This window comes from Chlorella variabilis (assembly GCF_000147415.1).
Source record: "Chlorella variabilis unplaced genomic scaffold CHLNCscaffold_20, whole genome shotgun sequence".
Taxonomy (NCBI): domain Eukaryota; kingdom Viridiplantae; phylum Chlorophyta; class Trebouxiophyceae; order Chlorellales; family Chlorellaceae; genus Chlorella; species Chlorella variabilis.
Genome location: NW_005435068.1, coordinates 214,314 through 234,078, shown reverse-complemented (window position 1 = coordinate 234,078; position 19,765 = coordinate 214,314). Strand labels below are relative to the sequence as shown.

At 68.2% G+C, this 19,765-nt stretch overlaps 4 protein-coding genes across 4 annotated transcripts in view; 1 reads left to right on the top strand and 3 right to left on the bottom strand.

The window, feature by feature from the left end:
* CHLNCDRAFT_138311 (hypothetical protein) overlaps positions 1-6,132 on the top strand; it is a gene marked incomplete at both ends in the record, with an annotated part of 9,836 nt that extends 3,704 nt beyond the window's left edge. Inside the window, 18 exons of the mRNA XM_005844887.1 lie at positions 38-248; positions 458-589; positions 738-872; positions 1,067-1,414; positions 1,577-1,726; positions 1,975-2,049; positions 2,287-2,363; positions 2,599-2,730; positions 2,970-3,072; positions 3,326-3,427; positions 3,612-3,727; positions 3,956-4,038; positions 4,209-4,293; positions 4,565-4,828; positions 4,972-5,081; positions 5,373-5,449; positions 5,695-5,775; positions 6,002-6,132. Of these exons, the coding sequence (XP_005844949.1) occupies positions 38-248; positions 458-589; positions 738-872; positions 1,067-1,414; positions 1,577-1,726; positions 1,975-2,049; positions 2,287-2,363; positions 2,599-2,730; positions 2,970-3,072; positions 3,326-3,427; positions 3,612-3,727; positions 3,956-4,038; positions 4,209-4,293; positions 4,565-4,828; positions 4,972-5,081; positions 5,373-5,449; positions 5,695-5,775; positions 6,002-6,132 (2,412 nt within the window). The remainder of the gene's footprint in view (positions 1-37; positions 249-457; positions 590-737; positions 873-1,066; positions 1,415-1,576; positions 1,727-1,974; positions 2,050-2,286; positions 2,364-2,598; positions 2,731-2,969; positions 3,073-3,325; positions 3,428-3,611; positions 3,728-3,955; positions 4,039-4,208; positions 4,294-4,564; positions 4,829-4,971; positions 5,082-5,372; positions 5,450-5,694; positions 5,776-6,001) is intronic.
* Positions 6,133-9,630: 3,498 nt separating this feature from the next.
* Positions 9,631-12,048, bottom strand: CHLNCDRAFT_138309 (hypothetical protein; the record flags this gene model as incomplete). The annotated part of the gene is made up of 8 exons (XM_005844780.1): positions 9,631-9,801; positions 9,970-10,046; positions 10,244-10,334; positions 10,505-10,606; positions 10,817-11,097; positions 11,225-11,317; positions 11,480-11,576; positions 11,821-12,048. 8 exons carry the CDS (start codon positions 12,046-12,048, stop codon positions 9,631-9,633), a joined length of 1,140 nt encoding a protein of 379 aa, XP_005844842.1.
* A 393-nt stretch (positions 12,049-12,441) lies between these two features.
* Positions 12,442-15,132, bottom strand: CHLNCDRAFT_138308 (hypothetical protein; the record flags this gene model as incomplete). Its single annotated transcript, XM_005844779.1, has 10 exons — positions 12,442-12,549; positions 12,772-12,922; positions 13,042-13,109; positions 13,318-13,371; positions 13,906-13,983; positions 14,090-14,156; positions 14,315-14,403; positions 14,565-14,636; positions 14,878-14,945; positions 15,066-15,132. 10 exons carry the CDS (start codon positions 15,130-15,132, stop codon positions 12,442-12,444), a joined length of 822 nt encoding a protein of 273 aa, XP_005844841.1.
* Positions 15,133-15,282: 150 nt separating this feature from the next.
* The window catches only part of CHLNCDRAFT_138307 (hypothetical protein), a gene marked incomplete at both ends in the record, with an annotated part of 6,843 nt that continues 2,360 nt past the window's right edge, over positions 15,283-19,765 (bottom strand). The window contains 7 exons of the mRNA XM_005844778.1: positions 15,283-15,408; positions 15,557-15,645; positions 15,865-15,958; positions 16,318-16,419; positions 16,628-16,681; positions 16,884-16,985; positions 17,214-17,276. Of these exons, the coding sequence (XP_005844840.1) occupies positions 15,283-15,408; positions 15,557-15,645; positions 15,865-15,958; positions 16,318-16,419; positions 16,628-16,681; positions 16,884-16,985; positions 17,214-17,276 (630 nt within the window). The remainder of the gene's footprint in view (positions 15,409-15,556; positions 15,646-15,864; positions 15,959-16,317; positions 16,420-16,627; positions 16,682-16,883; positions 16,986-17,213; positions 17,277-19,765) is intronic.

The following is a 19,765-nucleotide window of genomic DNA, read 5'->3' as shown; positions in this document are numbered from 1 at the left end:
TCCCACCCCCCACCCACCTCCCCGCTCCTCCCCGCAGGTCCCCCAATTCTTGCTGGAGCAAGCCATCGCGGCTGGCGCCGGGGCCGCCTGCAACATCATCGTCACCCAACCCCGCCGCATCTCGGCGGTTGGCCTGGCCTCCCGCGTGGCGGCGGAGCGAGGGGAGGCGGTGGGTGCCACAGTGGGATACTCTGTGCGCCTCGACTCCAAGCAGTCCCACCGCACCCGCCTGCTCTTCTGCACCACAGGTGGGTCCCGTGCCTGGGACCCTTGCTGTCATGCAGCATGGCGATGCCAGCCAGCGGCTGCCGCCCGCCGCTGCCTCGATGTCCCCACCTGAACCTCCCCAGCCGGCATCCATGGAATGGATTCCCCTCCTGCGCCACCCCACTTCCTCCTGCCCACCGTTCCGGCGACCACCTGCCTCCCTCCGCGTGCGCCTGCCTGGCCCCCGCAGGCATCCTGCTGCGCCGGCTGCTGGGTGACCCCTCCCTGGGAGGGACCACCCACGTGGTCCTGGACGAGGTCCATGAGCGGTCCATCGAGTCAGACCTGCTGCTGCTGCTGCTGCGCGGCCTGCTGGAGTTGGGTGGGTTGGCTGGCCCCTCTCTTGTGGCGCCTTGGTGCCTCGCTGTACTGTACTGCTGTGCCGCACTGCTGCGGCAGTACAACACGGCGACCTTATGCATTGGCGCGCGGCACTGACCGCCCTTCTGTGCTGCCGCCCCCCACCGCAGGCCGCAACCCGGGCCTCAAGGTTGTGCTCATGAGCGCCACCGCAGACGCTGGCCTCTTCGCCTCCTACTTTGAGGCGGCCCTGGGGGAGCCCGCGGGGCAGCTGACCATCCCGGGGTTCACCCACCCCGTGACAGGTGGGCGGCAGTTGGATGGACCCAGCAGGACAGGCACACGCTTTCTAGTATCTAGACGCCCCACACCACGCATGGCGGCGGCCTCTGCCACCATCACCTCACCACCAAAACTATACACTGCACCAGCGCCAGTTGCTTTCTTCCACACAACGCCATTCTTTCCTCCCCCAAATCCCCCAAATTTAATCGTGCAGACTTCTTCTTGGAGGATGCCCTGGAGGCCACCGGCCACGCCGTGGGCAGGGCCTCCAAGTGGGCCAAGCGCAGCGGCGGCGGCGGCGGCGGCAAGCGCGGCAATGGCGGCGGCAAGGACGACGACGGCGGCGGTGCCATGCTGGCGACCGCGCCCGGCGGCGGCACCTACAGCGAGCAGACGCGGCAGTCGCTGGCCAATGTGGATGAGAGCCTGATAAACACAGACCTTATTGAGGCGCTGGTGGCGCACCTGGCGGCCACCCGCGCGGCGCAGCAGGCGCAGCAGGGCGGCGGCAAGCGGCGCGGCGCCGGCGACGACGCAAACGCCATCCTCATCTTTGCGCCCGGTGAGGCGGCATCGTGTGTGTGTGTGTGTATATGTCGATGTGTGCATGCATGGGGTGTGCTCTACCTGCTTTTCTCCTCCTCGACCCCGTCCCCCATCTCCTTCGGACTGCCTCCTCCTTCCGACTGCCTCTGCCTCCCGACTGACCCTTCCCGCCCTGCAGGCGCCGACGAAATCTCCCGCATCTGCCGCACCCTGTCGGCCTCCGGCCGAGTGGCGGCGGCGGCCGGCGGCGGCGGCGTGCTGGTGCTGCCGCTGCACGGCGGGCTGCCGCCCAGCCAGCAGTCCCGCGTGTTCAACCGGCCGCCCAAGGGTGAGCGCAGGGGCAGCCCTGCATGGTTGGTCCCACGGCTCTGCCATCCCGCCTGCAAGCTACAACCGCCTGCAAGCTACAAGCATTACAAGCACCACAGCTCCTCACCGCACACACACTCTCTCTCTTTGCTGGCCAGCCCCAGCGGCAGCCCTACTCACGCCCGCGCCCACCCCCACGCAACCGTCGCACAACCGCTGTGCTGCCGCCCTACCCCCGCCGCCTTGCCCCGTCGGGTTTTATTGCAGGCACCCTCAAGATAGTGGTGGCCACCAATGTGGCGGAGACCTCCATCACCATTGACGACGTCACCGCTGTGCTGGGTGGGGTGGCGGGGGGTCCAAGGGGGGTGCTGGCTGGGGCAAGGGCCGTGGGGCGGGCTCCCAGTGCAATTCCCTGGTAATTCCCTGCATTTCCCTGGATTTCTGTTATCTCCTTCCCTCTCTCCCGCCTTCCTTCCCTTCCTCCCTCCCTCGCCCGCCTCTGCCCCCGCGCTCCGCCTCTCCTTGCTCCCTCACCCACCCTCGCCCCCTCCGCCCTCCGCCCCTCTTCCCCTGCAGACACGGGGCGCGTCAAGGAGATGCGCTTTGATGCGGCCAGGGGCATCGCGCGACTGCAGGAGACGTTTGTGTCGCAGGTGGGTGGGAGTGGAGGGAGGGGGCGGGGCTTTTGTTGGCGGGACGAGGCGTTTGTGCAGTGGGGACTGGAGGGCCGTGGCTCGGTGCCTGGCTGGTACTGTGCAGCAGGCTGGGAGTGGGATGCAGAGGAGGAGGTGGTTGGTGGCTGTGCTCTGCTGTCTGCTGCTGGAGTGCTGGCATGCCGACTGCTGCTGTGTCCCCATGCACCCCCTCTGCCCACCTGCCCCTGCGCAGGCAGCAGCGCAGCAGCGGCGGGGGCGTGCAGGGCGCGTACGCCCCGGTATCTGCTACCGCCTGTTCAGCCGCCGCACCTGGGAGCGCATGCCCCGCGACACGCCTCCCGAGATCCGGCGGGCGCCGCTGCAGGTGGGTTGGAGCGGCAGCGGGCTGGGGAGCCGGGTGTGTGCGGTTGGTGGGGCGTGCATGCGTGCGGCGATGGGTTTGGGGGTCGCCGACGGCGGTGGGTGTGCAGTCCAGGCGGCGTGCATGCTGCGTCTGTTGCCTGTGCCCTCGCATCGCTCATTCCCCACGCCCTCCTGCCACAATCCCCATCCCCATCCTGCCCCTCGACCCCGCTCCCGCCTCCCCTGCCTCGCCCCCTGCAGGGGCTGGTACTGGACGTGAAGGGTATCCTGGGAGCTACCGCCGACGTGCCCGCCCTGCTGGCGCGCATGATCACGCCGCCGGAGCCCGCAGCGCTGCAGCGGGGTGCGGGCTGGAGCCGCTGCTGCTGCTGGTTGCGCTGGCGCTTTGGTCCTGCTGCCGCTGGTGGCGGTTGCTGTATCTACTGGTGCTTTCGTTCTGCTGCAGCTGGTGGTGGTGGGTCTGTGCTGCGGCTCGGCTGTCGCTGCGTTGGCCCTGCATCGCCTCCGGGCCTGAGCTGCCCGCTGCCTGCCGACGTACTGCCTCCGTGTGCCCGCCCGGCCTGCACCCTGTGCCCCCGCTCGCCTGCCCCCTGCAGCCCTGACCTCCCTGCAGCTCATCGGTGCACTAGAGGCAGGCAGCGGGGCGCTGACCTCGCTGGGGCAGCACCTGACCCGCATGCCGTGTGACCCGCGCATAGGTGCGCCCCCAGCCAGGCCACCCTTCCTGCCAGCCAGGCAGGCCGCCCCTCCTGCCCCCCTGATGCCTGCCTGCCCTGCTTTGCCCCTTGCCACCGGCCTGGCACCGCCCCGCTTGCACCTCTCCCACGACATGCCCACCCATCCGCCGCACCTCCATCCCTGCCACCCCACTCCCCGCTGCAGGCAAGATGCTGCTGTACGGCTCGCTGCTGCGCTGCCTGGACCCAGTGCTGACCATTGCGGCGGCGCAGGGCTGGGGGCGCCCCGTCTTCTGGTCGGCGCCTGACAAGCGGGAGGAGGTGGGGGCTGTGGGGCTCGGGCCAGGGGTGGCACGCCTTGGGCTGCTGCGGCTGCTGGGGCCTGCGGGGCTGGCTGGCTTTCGCTGCTGCGCGCGCTAGTTGCTGGGGGCTGCTGCGGAGATTGCTGCTGCTGGAGGAGGTTGCTGGTGCTGCTGCTGGGACGCTGCTGTGGAAGCTGCTCCCTCCTCTTAATCCTCGCCTGCAACCCGCGTGACTGGCCGCCCGCAGGCGGAGGCGGCCCGCCGCTCTGTGGCCGCCAACGTGGCGGCCTCCAAGTCAGACCACCTGGCGGTGGTGGCGGCGTACAACAGGTGTGGGGGTGGCAGGGGCGCTGGCTGGGGTGTGCCGGCGGCGCCTCTGGGGCTGCTTCAGCGCCCCCTGGGGGCTGCTTAGCCCCCACTTAGGGGACTGGCCCGCTGGCTGCCAGTCCCCTACTTGCTCACACACCCGCACACGCCTGGCCCGCCGACCCTGCCCCCAGCTGGCGCGCGGTGGTGGAGAAGGATGGGCGGCAGGCGGCGCACGAGTTCTGCGGCCGCAGCTTCCTGGCGGATCAGGCGCTGGAGGTGGGCTGGGGGCTGGTGGGTGTGGTGGGTGTGGTGGGTGTGGTGGGTGGGAACTCAGAGGTTCGTCGAGCCAGCGACCCAAGGTTTTGCATTCCGTTTGCTAGGGCACGCAGTACGTGTTGGCTCTGTGAGGGGGAGTCAGCCCATCCTACTGCTTGTGTGTGTGTGCCGGGTGATGGCGTGGGGTGGAGGTGAGAGGGCAGGCGAGAGAGTGCAGGGCAGGGGCTGGCAACGACGCTGCCGCTTCGGGCGCCTCGCCCACCCGCCGCAGGCCATCGATGCGGGACGGCGGCAGTACGCCGAGCTGCTGGCCGACCTGGGCTTCGTCCCCGCCAGCTACGCGGCGGCTTCCTCGGCAGCCGGTGGCGGCCGCGGGCGAGGCGGCGGCCGCGGCGGCAGCGGCGGCGGCGGCCTCACCACCGCCGTGCGCAACCCGTACGGCGCTGGCGGCGAGCGGCCGCTGCACGACGTGGACGAGCACTCGGGCAACGCCAGGACCGTCAAGGCCGCCCTGTGCTGCGGCTTCTACCCGCAGGTGTGTGTGTGTGGCAGGGGGTGCCTGCTCCACTTCCCTGCGGCTCTGCTCCACCCGCGTGCGCCGGCCTGGCACAGCGGATGCCCGCAACCTCACCATCTCGGCACCTCCCCGCTGCCGCCGCCCGCCCTACGCGCGTGCAGCTGCTGCGTGTGGAGCACCCCGCTGCCAAGTATACCAAGGTGCATGGCGGGGCGGTGGAGACGGACGCCGACCCCTCCAAGCTGCGCTTCTTCGACCAAGAGCGAGGCACGTGACGCCCCGCTGCTGCCGCCGCGTGCCGCCGCACGTTGCTTGGCTGGCAGCTGCAGCAGCCCGGCCGCTAGCGTGCACTGGTGGTGGCGGCGGTGGTGGTGGTTGAGCGGCTGCCTGCCCGCTGTGCCTTGCCCTGCCTGTGCCCTGCCCCATCATCAGCCAACCTCACCCACCCGCCACCACTTTTTGTTGACGCACCACGACCCCCACGCGCAGGCCGCGTCTTCCTGCACCCCTCCTCCGTCAACTTTGCCTGCGGCAAGTTTGAGAGCGGGTGGCTGGCGTACAGCGAGATTGTGGAAACCAGCAAGGTGTTTGTGCGGGAGTCGTCGATGGTGCCTGTGTACGCGGTGCTGCTGTTTGGAGGTGGGTGGGTGGGCGGTTGGGAGGGGGTAGAGCGAGGCGAGGGCCGGGGTCGAGGTCTCGGCTGGCTAGCCCCGTTTTGCCGGAGGTGGCGGCTGGGGCCTTGGCCTGCATGCGGCTGGCGCGACGATGTGTGGCGGGAGTGCTTGCAGCGTGGACACACGGCGCTGGGCGTGCCTTTCCGCCTCCCCCTCCCACGCCACTATTATGCACCTTGCGAAGGCCTGGCCCCTTCTCCTTGGCTGCAGGCAGCATCGAGGTGCAGCATGAGCAGGGCCTGCTGCGGGTGGACGGCTGGGCGCGGTTCAAGGCGCCCGCGCGCATCGCAGGTGTGCCGACCGGGCCATGCCGCCCTGCGCTGTGCATGCCGTGCCATGCTGCGCTGCCAGGACGCTGCCATGCCCTTGAGGCTGCACCTAATCGGGGTCCCTAGCCAACACACAAAAAACGCCGCAAGCCGGCCACCGCCGCCTCGTGCCGACCCCTGTGTTGCCCTGCCACCGCTTCCTTTCGCGCCTTCGCTTGAGCCTGTGTTACTTTCTTCCTGCGCCGCAGTGCTGGTGCGTGAGCTGCGGAACGAGGTGTCCCGCCTGCTGGCAGCCAAGGTGAGGGACCCCTCCCTGGAGCTTGGAGCCAGCAAGGTGGTGGAGGCCATGCACCACCTGCTGTCCAGCGACGGCTTCTGAGGGCGGGCGGCGGCCGCCCATTCTTTGTGCTACGAATTAATTGATTTATTTGATTATAACATTCTTTCGTCGTCATCAGTGCAAGAGGGTGGGCCAATATATAAATAATCAGTGACGAACTGCGGCTTCCCTTGCTCGCCGTAGAGAGGAGCCTGCACGGGCTCCCGCTGAGCTGGCATGCGTGCGGCGGCGGCGGAGGGTGAGGGCCCTGTTCTGTTAGCCAGCTTGCGTCTGCTGGCCCTGGGGTTTGTGCGTGCAGGGCTTTAGAGGCCCCTGTGCATTGCAGCATGGGCAGCGGGAAAGGGCAGGGAGGGAATGGCCGGCACAAGCAGCGGGGGGCCTGCGCAAGGGCGGCGGCGCCAGCAGCGGCGCCAGCAGCCCGGCCCTGCAACCTGGCATCGGTTCCTCCTCGATGCTTCTCCGCCACGGCGTTCTCCCCAGCCGTCGCCGTCCTCGCTTCCTCCTCTGTGCTAGCACACGTACTGCTGGCTTCCGGCAGCTGCCCCAGCACGCGCCCCCCCCCGCCACGTCGGCCGTGCAATACATTGGCAAAGACTAAAAGAGATGCTCCACTTGTTACTTGGGGTGTCACGCTTCCTCATCACAGAGCATCAGCTGGTTCCCAGCCCCGACGGCCCGTCCGACTGTAAGTACTGTTTCCTGCCGTAGGGCTCAGTGTTGCCGCCGCCTCCACCTTTGTATTGGGCGCCGTTTACGCCTGCACCGCCCCCAGATCTCCCGTGCGGTGAGCTCTGCCCCTGCCAGTGCTGGGTGGGCTGCACGAACTGCGAGTTTGTGAGCTGCCGGCCGCTACATGGCCTGCGACCGATCACCTGGTGCCTGTCAGTGTGCCAGCAATCGCGCTGGGGGTGTCCCCACGACCAGGACGCCCGAACTTGGGGCTCACCCTAGCTGCTGCCTCCCCCTGGGGGAGTGTGGTTGCCTGAAACGCTGCCTTTCCCTGCCAATTGCAAGCAGGGATTGGCTCATTCGCGGCTGGAGGCCCCCGGTTGCTCTGGGGGAGCGCCGCCGCTCAGGCGCCCCAGCTCAGGCAGAGGCCTCTCTTTACTCTGCCAAGTCAACAGGTGAGCTCAAGATTGGATGAGCCCGCGGTTTTGGAGATGTCCGGCAGCCCTACGCGCCTACGCCTGCCTCTGTTCGTTGCTGCCATTGCCGGTGCAGCGCGCCTCGGCGCTGCCGCCCCACAGTACCACCCGCCGGGGTGGTAGGGTGCGGCCCCTCTCCTGCCGCTGCCGCTCAGCCCCGTTCATGGCCTGCACGCTGCTCTGCAGGCCAGCAGGCGCACCGGCGTAGCGTGCCATCACTCAGGTGGGCTGGGCAGCCATGAATGCTTTGCCCTCCAGCGCTTGGGTGGCCACACGTCTCTCCCTCGCTGCTGCCCGCGACTCACAGACCATCTCACCATCTCCCCCCATCCCTGCCGCACTGCAGCAGCCAGCGGCGAGGATACAGGCCCGGCACGGGTAATGTCTTGCAGTGGAGGCTGGGAAGGGGAGCAGCATCGCGATGGCGCCGCGGCGGGGGACGCGCCAGGGGGGCGCAAGCGGCGGCGTGATCCCAGCTGCGATCCCATGAGCCTGCGCAACAGTCGCGGGGCGAGCCGCCCGCCTCTGGATGCGCCCGGGGCAGCGGGAGCAGCCGGCGGCGGCGGCAGCGGCAGCATGAGCCCGCCTGCCCTGTCGGCGCTCGACAGCTGCAGCGGCAACCTGAGCACCTCGGTTGGAGCGGCGCCGTGGCTGCTGGAGCCCCGGGGCTGGGTTGCGCCGACCCTGCGGCGCAGCAGCAGCTGCACCACCCTTGCTAGCCCCACCCAGCCGCCGCACGACGGTGCAGATGCTGGCGAGGGTGCAGCGCCTTGCAACGGCCGCTCCGCCCCGCCTGCCGGCGCCATAGCCGCTGCAGTGACGGCGCCAGCCCCGGCTCCCAGCTCTGCTGCGGCCTAGGCGTCCAGCTTTGCATCAGCAGAGGCCCAGCAGAGGCATGCCGGCATGCTTCCAGCCGCTGCTTGGAGCTGCCCTCCGGCCGCCGCCAGCCAGCCGATGCTGCGGCCGGCCCACGTGCAGCCTGCGGCTCCCCCCACCGCTCAGCAGCAGCTTGAGAAGATGAGGCATCTCCAGCAGTGGTTTGCCTCCACTCACCCCGCAGCCCACCGGCAAGTGGTCGCGCAGCGCTTCGATTCCGTGCAGCAGCGCTTTGTGCCAGCCGCGGCAGCCATGTCGTCAGCCTACCACGCACCGCCGCGGCGCTGCCAGCTGCCGCCCCAGCCCGCGTCCCCGGCAGCAGCAGCAGGCAGCGAGAGCTGCGTGACAGACAGCAACAGCGGCGCCAGCAGCTGCACGGTCGTCGGCACGGGCAGGCCGCCGGCGGGGCCACGCCGTGTCGCGCCCCTGGGGCTGCCGCCTCGCCCACACACCCAGCACCACCCTTCCGACTCGCCCCGCAGCCCCCAGGCAAGCAGCCGCCAGCAGAGAGTGCCTTTGGCTGTTGCCCGCTGCTAGGCACTGCCCTCTCCCTCACAGTTTACAGCCATGCAGCCAAAGGGACTGCAGGGATGCAGGGATGCATGCTCCCAGGCACATGCGCGCATGCACACACAGGCACACACCACAAACGCCATGCTCGCCCCTTCCTCCTGCAGGGCTGGCTCACCGACCTGCTGTCTGGCTGGGAGGCGGACCCATTCGATGAGCTGCTGCGGATGCGGCGTTGGTGATCGACCTGCTGAGCGGGCTGCTGTCGCTGATGCTGAGCCCCCAGCCGCACGTCAGCCCAGCCACCCATCCATCCATCCTATTGCCCATCCACCACCACCGCGACCGCCACCCCTCGCAATTCACCGAGCCCGGCATGCACACAAGGCGCGCCAGCGCTGGTTGCCTTTTTGTGACGATGCAGCCGCCATCCTAATGCCCAGCTCTGGGCGCACGCTGCTAGCCAGATCATCACGTGTGGTTCTAAAGTGCCGCCGCTGTCATGTTTGCTAGCCATGTTTGCTAAACGTATGTAGACCCGCTTCCTGTTCCCGCCGCGTGACCTGATCCCGGCGCCCCTTGCCATACTGTCCACACGCGCCGCCCTCCTCCCTCTGTCTGCCAGACCAGCTCCGAACCACCCTGTTGATTCCCCAGCATTTTTGAACATTGTTGCACCTCAGCTCACTTGTCGCACTCCACCCAGTCACATCTTGCCTGCTGTTCTTCTTCCTCGGCCTCCTCCCTGACTGCATTCCCTCCTACCATCCACACCTTCAGTTACCTTGTACCCTTACACTTGTGCAGCCAACTGTAAAGCTGCGGCCTTGCCCGCGCATGTCAACACAACAACACAACTGCCACACCTCGCATGCCCGGGCGCCGCCCAGCTGGGGGGTGCAAAGCTGGAGGCGCTGGAAGGCGGTCCCGGAGCTGGCCTGCAGCTGGCACGCTCAACAGCCATCCTGGGGCACATCACGATTCAGGCCCAGGCCTGCAGCCGCCGCTACACCGACCCCTGCACCCACACAAACTCCTCCAGGTACGCCGACTCGTCGGCTGAGCTGGCGCCAGGCGTGACGCCGCTGCTGCAGGACGCCGCACACGAGTAGACCGAGATGGCGCCCCAGTCGGGAGCCTCAGGGTCGTCGGCTGCAGCCCCTAGGTGCACAATCATCTGCGGCGTGCGGGGTTGGAAGGGAGAAGAGAGAGGGGGTTGGGATGGTGGGGATGTGGGATGTGGGAGATGAAGGGGGCGCAGGCAGCGGCTGGGCGGGCAGGCAGGGCGTGTGCAGGCCCTGATGTCCTGGCAACGTTCCATGGCTCGTCAGCCCCCTGTGGCAACCTGCAGGCTTGCCTGTGGCATGACCTGGAACTCAAACAGGCGGGGCGAGCCGCAGCGCTCGCAGGCGGGGATGTCGGCTGCAGGGCGCAGCCATCCAGGGGGCAGCAAGGAGAGGGAGCGGCAGGGTGTGAGCGGGTGGGGAGGGATGCGGGCTGCCATGCCCCTGCAGGAGGCAGGTTGCCAGCCATGCTGGCACACGACCCACCGCGGAAGGCGGCCAACAGGCAAGACACACGACAGCCAACAAGCAGAGGCGACAGGCGCAGCGGCGCACCCGGGCCCGGAGTGTTGTTGCGGCTGGGCCACAGCGGCCTGGCGGCGGCGTCAAAGCAGTACCGCAGGCACTGCGACGGCTCCTTGCCGACCTGCAGGGCCGGAGGGCGGGCTCCGCGACATGAGCGCCCCAGCCGCTGAGATCGGTCAGGCAGGCAAGGAAGGCACGCAGCCAGCCGGCCAAGCCAGCAGTCGCGGCAGCGCGGGTGGCAGGCGAGGGTGATGAGGCCCGAGGCTTCTTCAGGGCAGCAGCGGGCCTCACCCTCGCTTGGAAGGCGGCAAAGTGGCGCTGCTCGGGGGTCACCCGCACCTCCAGCTCATCCACCAGGCTGCCAGGCAGCTCCTCTTCCGAGTACCCAGAGCCCTGCAGGCGGCGGCGACAGTTGTGGCAGGACAGCGGCGGCGCGTGGCGGGTAGCCGTCAGGAGCGAGCTGGGAGGCCAGCAGGCTCCGGCCCAAAGGAACGGTCAGCTGCTCAGCTCGAGCCCGAGGGCGCAACCAGTCCCGGTGGGGTTGGTGTTCATGCAATTCTGCGGCAGCAGCATTGCCCAAGCTCGCACGACCCGCCCGCCCACCTGCTCCGCCGCCTGCTTGTACTGCTTCACCAGCTCCCGCACATGCTCGTCCCGCCCCGCCCCATCATCGTCGCTCCCCTCCTCTGGCTCCACAACAAGCTCGGCCTCTGGGTACAGCCTCAGCAGGCCGGCCTGCGACCCGCCGCCACCTCCGTCGGCGTCGGCCGCCGCCAGCACGGGCGCTGCTGCTGCCTGCTGCGCGCCGCCCTGCTGCTGCTGCTGCTGCTCGGCCTCCAGCACGCGCCACCTGTCGCGCGCCAGCGAGGCGCGCCTGTCCTCCTCTGCACAGCACGGCACACACGGCACGCACACGCAACTCTTTAGCTTCGGCAACAGGAAAGCAAGCTGCCAAGCTGCTTCAGGGGCTGTGCGGCAGCTGCCGACGGCTGCGGCTGGAGCGGCCCGCACCTGGCAGCTGCGGCGGCCGCACATCTGTCTTCTTGGGTGGATCTGGCGGGTAGAAGCGGTTGGTACGGGGCAGCTGACACCGTAGTGCCCGCACTGTGGGCCAGGGGAGCGACAGCAGCTAAAAGATGCTCAACAGAGCAGGGAGGTGGGCCTGTTGCAGGGGTGGCTGCGTCAGGGCCGGGACAAGGCACGACCGTGGCTGGTGCGCGTGCCTGGCGCCTGCTGAGCCGCATTGCCTGCATCCTGCCAACTCACCGCTGCCGGCCTGCGTCAGCTTGTCTCCCTCTGGTGAGATGAAGAGGAAGAGGGTGCGGTGGAAGGCAGAGGCTTTGCCCTCCACCGGTGCATACACCTGCTCTCGATGCCACAGGGAGGCGGCAGCGGCAAGCAACGCGAGCGGCAGCGGTTGGCGGCAGCAGAGCACTGTTTGAGGCAGCATCGGCGCCCCCACCGCATCCAACGCCGCTGGTGGATGCGGTGGCGTAGGGGCAACTGTAGCACCCACGTCCCAGGTAGGTAACACCCACGCAAACGTGCGAGCAGCAGAGAGGGCGGCAGGCGGCGGCGGGCGGCGGCAGGTGGCAGCGGCGGCGCACCTGCAGCAGGTAGTCCAGCGGCTTGCCCGTCACGCGGCAGGTCAGCTGCTCCTCGGTGGGAAGGTGCAGGGGGTCCAGCCAGGCCGGGCGGCCGCCCACTTTGCTGGGAAAGCGATGGCGGAGCAGGTCGGTGCGCCTGCGCGGCGGTTCCACGAACCCAAGCAGCCACTCGCAGGCATCCTCCGACTCCGCATCCGAGTCTGGATCGTGCTCATCGTGAGCCGACATGCCTTTCGTCAGGCGCCCTGCTCGCCTGGCCCCTGTTGGTGTGTGAATTGGTAGAGAACCAACAGATGGGTGGTTTGGAAATAGCCAGAGGACCTGCCATCCCTCTGTTCTACTGATGACGGGGCGCCGCCACCCTGGCGGCGGCCCGCTCCGTGGCGGCGTCCGAAGCAGCAGACGACCACACCCATATTTACACTCCCACCATTGGCGCATGCACAGGTAAAAAGCAGTTGTTGAGTTCGTTGTGCATCTCTGCTGTTCAGAGGGCATTTCGACTGCTTCCCGCTGTCCCATCTCCCATCACCGGGCAGCGCACTGCTCCGGCGGCCCCCTTGTGTTGATGGCTGGACCCAGCAGATGATGTTGCTGTACACATAGCCCCAACCCACTGCATCAGGCCGTCACCGGAACGCGCTGCATCCCCTCTGCCTCCGCCATGCTGGCAGGCGGCGCCTGAACGACGGGGTGGGAGGGCAGGGTGGGCGCCTCTGCCAGCAGCGCCTGCAGGGGCAGCAGGCACAGCAACCAGCAGCCCGTTGCTTCCATGCAAGCAAGTACGGCTGGCTGCGTCGACCTGCGCAGCACGACAGCATGAGCATACCAGGGTGCACACACTACGCGCACGCACCCTGCCCATCCAAATCCCTCCAGCCACCAATCGGTGCACGTACAGGCAGGCAGGCAAGCGGACCCAGCGCCCTATCACCCCCTCCACACACAGACCTGGACCTGGGTGGGGCTGTAGGGCGTCACAGGCTCGGCAGGCATGTCTACGGGGACGGTGGGGGCCTCGGTCCAGCCGGGCGTGGCAAAGCGGTCCAGCTGGCGCCGCACAATCTCTCCGGCCTCCGCCGACATCGGCGCGGCACCCACCCTGCAGTGTGTGGTGTGCGTGTGTGAGCGTGGGCAAGAGTGTGTGGTTTAAGGACGCCCGCCATTGCAGGTGATGGTGGGGAATGGCGGGGTGGCATGCGTGGACGCAGCCGCTCTCACTTGTTCAGCTCGCCCCGTGCCTCTGCGTGGCGCTGCTCCGATTCGGAGTAGAAGTCTGCCATCTCCCGCTGCAGAGCAGCGGGCGGCCAAGCGCGCTGTCGATGCTAGCGGCAGCGGCAACCGGCTCCCAGGCCCAGCCACTGGCTGGCAGCGCAGCGGGAGCCTCGAGGGCCCAGGCAGAGCTGTGGGGCGCCAGGGGCGCCAGCCATGCCAGGCAGCAGGCGGCAGCAGGAGGAGGCAGCAGGAGGAGGAGGGGGCAGAAGCTGGAGTGCGCACCTGGGCCTCTGCCGTGACTTGCGCTGCGCGGTGCTCCTCCTGAACACGCTCCGCCTGCGCAGCAGGAGCAGCGATGCATCAGGGAGGGGGAGGCATGACGGCATCCCAGCCTGGCAGTGCCAAAGGTAGGTTGCCAGGTGTGCGACCCACCATGGAGGGAGCAGGGCAGGAGGGGATGCAGGGCAGGAGGGGCCAGTGCGGGGAGGCGCGCCGGTGCTTGGGGCTCGAGTGGCGGGGCACAGGCCTCTGCCTGCCTGGATTTGACTGGGCAGAGGCCTGTGCCTCCACAGCACCACGGAGCCTAGAGCACCGGCTCCGCGCTCCCATTTGAGGCCCCCCCTGGTGCCCACTCGTGACCCCCCTTTTGCCTGCTCCCATACCTCTGCCGGCTGTAGGCCCTCCCAATGCCTCACGCCGGCCCGCTGCTGAACCGAATGGCGCACCATCCGCTGCCAGCATGCGGTGCCAGCGGCATCATGTACCCCGCGCGCCCCCCGTGCCTGCCCCCACACATCAGCCGGCCACACCATCGTGCCCTGCCCCACACATGAGCCAGCCACAGCCGCCTGCCCCGCCCCACCCTCAAACCTGCTGCGCAAACACGGTGGCCGTCTCGGCCCTGGCCTCTGCCTCAGCCAGCTTGCGCTCCATCTTTCCCTCCACCAGCTGCAGCAATCGGGGGCCACGGGGGCAGGGTCCGGCGGCGCAGGCCGTCAGCCAGCCAGCCCCAGGGGTGTAGCGCGGTTAGGTGCCGCAGTTAGGTACCGCCCACCTGCGCCTCCAGCTCCAGCTGCTTGGCCCGCGCCTCTGCATCCGCCGCCTCCCGCAGCCGCTCCTGCCTGCACGGCAGCACACACCCCCGCGTTGTGCCCGCGGCGAGCTTGCCCTGCCAGAACGGTGGGAGTGGCGAGCTGGCAGGATGTGGGCTGCATACAGAGCGGGAGACCCCAGCGCTCAACAGGAAGCTCTCGTGCGGCTGCACACGAGGCGCCCCCACCTGCTCTGCTCTGGGCCCACCGCCTGCTGCACCACCTGCAGCACCTCCGCCTGCGCCTGCTTGGCCTGCTCCTCCAGCTCGTCGGCTTGCTGCGCAGCAGGCAGGGGCGAGAGGGGGAGAGGGGGCGCGCAGTAGGGGGCTCGTTCCATTGTTCCAGAGAGCGCTCAAGGCAGGGTGCAGGAGGCGAGCGGGCAGGCGTGATCGTCCAGGCAGCCCGGTATCCATCAGAGGTACAACAGCACAGTCGTACCTCCTGCAAGCGGTACGCCTCCTCGTACTTCACCCCCGCCAGACTGGTGGGCTCCAGCGCCTCCTCGGCAGCCTGAGGGGGCAGGCAGGCAGCAGCAGATGCATAACGCTGCAAACGGCGCAGAAGAGGCATCCCCGCTGCAGCTATGCTGTAGTATGACCAGCCCGCCGGCCTCGCAGCCTGCCCCGACACGCAGCCCGCATTGGAGCACACAAACCGAGGAAATGGTTGCCAGAGCAGCGGCAGGGCTGGCAGCACCAGCAGCGGCATCTGGCTAGCGGTGCGTGAGGCACTACCTGAACGCAGAGCGCACCTGAAGCGAGCGCACGCGCGCCTCCTCCGCCTCCTGCTTGGCTTGCTCCATTCGTAGCAGCAGCAGCGCTGCACGGGGGCAGCCGGCAGCAGCACTAGTTGTGCAGCGGCGGTTTCCGGGGGAGTCTTAAGGCAAGCGAGGATGGATGCAGCGGGGTGCCTGGCGTGGAGGGAGGCGAGGAGGCTCACCTGCCTCGCTCTGCTTGCTGTGCAGCACGCGCTGCCAGGTGGCGCCCTCGGTGTGCAGTCGCTCCATCTCCAGCCGTGCCCAGTCGATCTGCGCAGGCAGAGCAGCAGGCGCAGAGCGGCAGCCAGCGCAGGCGGTTGGCTGATGCAGGCGAGCGGAGTGTACATTGGCACGCAGCAGCAAGGGGCCAACGCGGGAGCGCGGCAGCTCGTCCAGCAGTCAGCCAGCAGGCGTGGCCTGCGGGCAGGGGCAAGAGCTGCTGCCGGCAGCTGCCAACAAGCCACTCGCCTCCTCGCGCAGCTCGGTGATGCGGTGGGCCAGGCGGCCTATCTCCACCTCACACTCCTGCAGGCAGGCGGCAGGGGCAAGGGCAGCAGCGCTGGATGGTCTGCAGCCGACCGGCTGAACGTTGCAAGAGGGATTCACACATGGCAGCACAAGTGGGACATGCTGTCGTTGCTCTGGCACATCAGGCAGTACAGCAAGTACCCACATGGATGTACCGCGGCAGGTCCCCGGCAGACACGAGGTCCACCTTCTGCTGCCACTCCTGCTGCTCCTGCCGCTTGACGAACAGCTCGGCTGCAGGCCGGGGGAAGGGCGGGGCGAGGTGGAGTGGGGTGAGCGGTGCGGGGCAGGCAGGTGGAAGCGCTCATCTGCTGGCTTCGTGGGCTCAGCTTGTACTGCAGCACAGCGGGACTCAGATGCCTCCACTTCGAGACGCACGACGGCGCCTCCCTGGAAAGGCCTCTCCGGCACCCCCTCACCCACCCACCCACCCATGCCCCACCACGCCCTCACCCGACAGCAGCTCCGCATCCATCATGCGCTGCTGCGCCAGCTCAGTCATGTCCATGCTCTCCTGCACCAGCGCACGCGCCTTGCGCTCCAGCACCTGCAGCGGGCTCGCCAGGGGGCGCCCAGGGAGCGGCGACGGCGGGGATCGGCGGGAATGGCAGGCGGCAAGATGGTCGGGAGTGGTGCGGCAGCCAGGGGCCGCCCTCTCCACCCTTAGCCCGTCGAGCATCTCACGCGGTCTCCTCACACAGAGGAACTCACCCACCCACGCACCCCCCCACATACACACAACTCCCACACTCAACACACACACGCCCACCCACGCGCTAGCATCTCCCGCGGTGTCCGCACACAGAGGAGGAACTCACCCCCCCCACACCCCCCACCAACACACACCTACACACACACACACACACACATGCACACACACACAACAGCCACACACACCCTCCCCACCTCTCCGTGGAACTCCGTGTCTGCCGCCAGCTGGCGCAGGCGCATCGCCTCCAGCTCGCTCTCCTCAGCCCGCACCGCCAATGGCCGCGCTGCCTCCACCACCTGCGGGGTCCCAGCGGCGGCGGCCCCTTGCCGTCTCGGCATGTCTTATAGCCAGGGGCACGCACCAGGCTGGCAGGCACGGCAGGCCGGCATACGTCTTATGTGCTGGTGGTGGCCCCTGTGGTCCACGCGTGCGTGCATGGCATTGGTGCTGTGCTGCCAGCCAGGCGCCAGTCGGGCGCCGCCCCTCCTCCCCCCCACAGCCCACCTTGCGCCTCTCCTTCTCCGCCTGCTCCGCCTCGGCATAGTGGCGCCACTCCACCTGCGCGCAGGGCAGTCAAGGGGAAGCAGCTCCTGAGTCGACACGCGCGGCAGCGGCAGCCGTGGTTCAGGCACACCGCAGTGCGCCAGCGGGTGCCCGCTCGACTTCCGCCTCGAGCTGCTGCATGTTCCGTGACGCCTGGGAACATACTCAGCATGTGCCTGCACCCCTTCATCCCGTCTCCTTCAACGGCCCTCCTCACCAGCTCAAACTGCCCCTTGCGGCGCCTCATCTGGTCCCTCTTCAGCTTCTCGTGGGACGCCTGCGCCAGCAGGCCCTGGCTCTGAACCTCCAGAAGCTCCGCCTGCAGCCCACAGCCGCCGCAGCCGCAGAAACTAAGAGGCGGCACAGCTGTCGGTGCGGCAACACGAAGCTGTGAGCAGCAGCTTGAGGCAGGTGCCCCACGTCCCACCAGGAGCGGCAGGCAGCTCGAGTCGCGGCCAGCAGAGGCCACGCCAGGCAGCAGCGCTGGCTGGCAGCAGCAGGCAGCAGCGGCAGCGGCTGCAGTGAAGGCACACGCCCCTGCACTCACCTGGCCGCGCAGCTGGTGCAGCTCGCTCTGCTTGGCGTGCATCACCTGCTCCCGCTCGCCAGCCTGCAGGGGGAAGGGCCAGGGCATTCAGCTGACGAGGGTGTTCAGCCGCCAATGCGCTGGTTGTGGGCAACAAGTGGCAGCGCCGCGCCACGAATCATGGCATGGGGTTGCTTGCCACCAAGGCATGCACAGATGAATGGGGAGGGAGGCACCTGCAGCAGTGCAGCTGGCTGGCGGTACAGCCAAGTACTGCACAGCTGAGGACCGCGACTCGGCGGCGGTGCATTGCCACCCCAGTGCTGGCAGTCAAGAAAAGCTAGGCGTAGTGCGGCAAACCCGGCTGCAGCACCACCACAACAGTGGGCTCGGCGCTGCGGATCCCGACACTCCTGCGGCCCAACCGCCCCCCAGCACTGCAACCTGACACGCGTCTGCTGCAAGTCCTCCCTGGTGTGCTACTGGCCAGATGGGAAGCCAGGATTGCGGCTCCCTCACCTTCAGGGTGGCTGGCTGGGGCACGCTGTGCCCCGCTGTGGTTGCGGGCTGGCGCAGCAGGCATTGCACCCACCCCTTGACCACCCGTCCACCCACCCTGCCACCCACCCCATCCACCCACAGTAATGTCGGGTAGTCGGGCAGTCGGGCGGCGGCCCGTGGGTGTCAACAGGGTGCCTGACTCATGCTGCATGCCGAGGGACCTCCACCAGCACCAGGTGGCCGAAGTCCGTAGCGTGGCACCCCGCAGACCGCTTCGAGGTCATTGGGAGCCATGCTACGGACTTCAGCCGGCTGGTGCGGATCAAGTGATCCGCCGGCTTGAAGCCGCAGTGCTTGCGGGCCGCAGCGTGCGCCGGATGCTGTTGGGCTGATCCTTCAGCGGCATGGTGGTTCCCAGGGGCTGCTCCTGAGCCCCCTCCCAGGCCGGGCCGCCGTTGTTCCGCAGGAACAGGCTGAACGAGAAGGCGCGCTCCTCCCAGGCCTTCTGACCTTCTGAGCCCTTGTGACCAGGCGGTACAGCCAAGATGCAGTACAACTGATGCAATGCAACCGAGTACCGCGACTCGGCGGCGGTGCATCTCAACCCAATGCGGGCTGCCAAAGGAAATTGGATGCTTTGTCGAAGCGTGCCAGCAGTACGGCCCCAGCCACACCACAGAGCCTGAAGGTGCTCGCCGCCAGCCCCCCATGCAGGAGTGCTCCCACTGCACTGCCCTGCAAGCCGCCTTTGGGCCGCGCCCGCCATGAGGCGGCAGAGCAGGGACATGCGGGAGGAGCATGCCTGCATGGAGGGTGGTGTAGCAGCAGCATCCGACGTGCGCCGGCTGGTCAGGGCCTTTCCAGGGTTGGGGTGCCTGGTGGGCTCCCGTGCTCCTGCCACAGCTGCCAAAGGCGGGTGGATACCTGGCGCTGTCTGCCGAGCACCGAGCCAGGGGTAGCTGGGCTCACCACACGGGTGGATGCCAACCTTAACTCCCCTAAGCTGAGCTGCACGCGGCGCCGTTCGCGCTCGTCCATGCCTTGCAGTGCCGCCGTCACTGCCCCCAGCTCTGCCATGCGCAGCTAGACGAGGTGCTGGCAGAGCTGGGCGCAGCAACGGCGGCGCTGCAAGACATGGACGAGCGCGAACACGGCGCCGCGCGGGCTGCCGCCAGCGCTGTGTGGGATACGGTGTGCTGTTTCATCAGCTGATGCATTGCGATGGCATCAGCAGTCTGGCGGCGGCAGAGGCGGCGCGCTGCTTTCTTTCTCGCCCAGCAGGCTTGGAGGCCAGGAGCGAATATTGGCCCATCTTTGCCGTCAAGATCGGCATCTCGCACCTGTCCGGCGACCCCAGCTACCTACCCCTGGCTCGGACCCGACGACATGAAGCTGGCGGTGCAGCCCAGCAGCCCCCGAGCCTGCCGCCAGCGGAGCCACTTCTGTCACTTACGCATGCGCTCGCGGTCTCACCATCTGAGTTATGCACTCATTGCTGTCACCCTGCTTCTCTCCGGCAGCTTGCTTGGATCCCGCAGGACAAATCCAGCCCAGCGATGCATGGTGTCGACGGCCACCGCCACGTCAGCAGCATGCTTGAACAGAAGAAGCTCAGCAGAAGGAAGGCGAGCAGCCGCAGAAGCGGTTCCAGCAGCTGCTCGTCTCACCAACTTGCTAAGCAACCAGGCATGGCACTCACGCAGCGGCCGTGTTACACCAGGTGCAGCTGTCCTGGGGCGACTCGCTCTCGCCAGGCTCAATCGCCAGCACTCGCCCCGCAGTCCAGCGCGCCCTGCTCCTCCCACACACACCTGGCAGGGCACGGCGACCTGGCAGCCCAGCCGTGCACCCAGCTGGCAGACATTGCAGCCAGCCCCCGACCAGAGACCCATCTCTGGACTGGGGGTGCCAGGAACTGGCCAGCTGCACCGTGGCATGTACAGGTGGACGTCTCCGTATGTGCAGTGCCGCATGGCGAGGAGCAGGGCGCGCTGGACTGCGGGGCGAGTGCTGGCGATTGAGCCTGGCGAGAGCGAGTCGCACCAGGACAGCTGCACCTGGTGTAACACGGC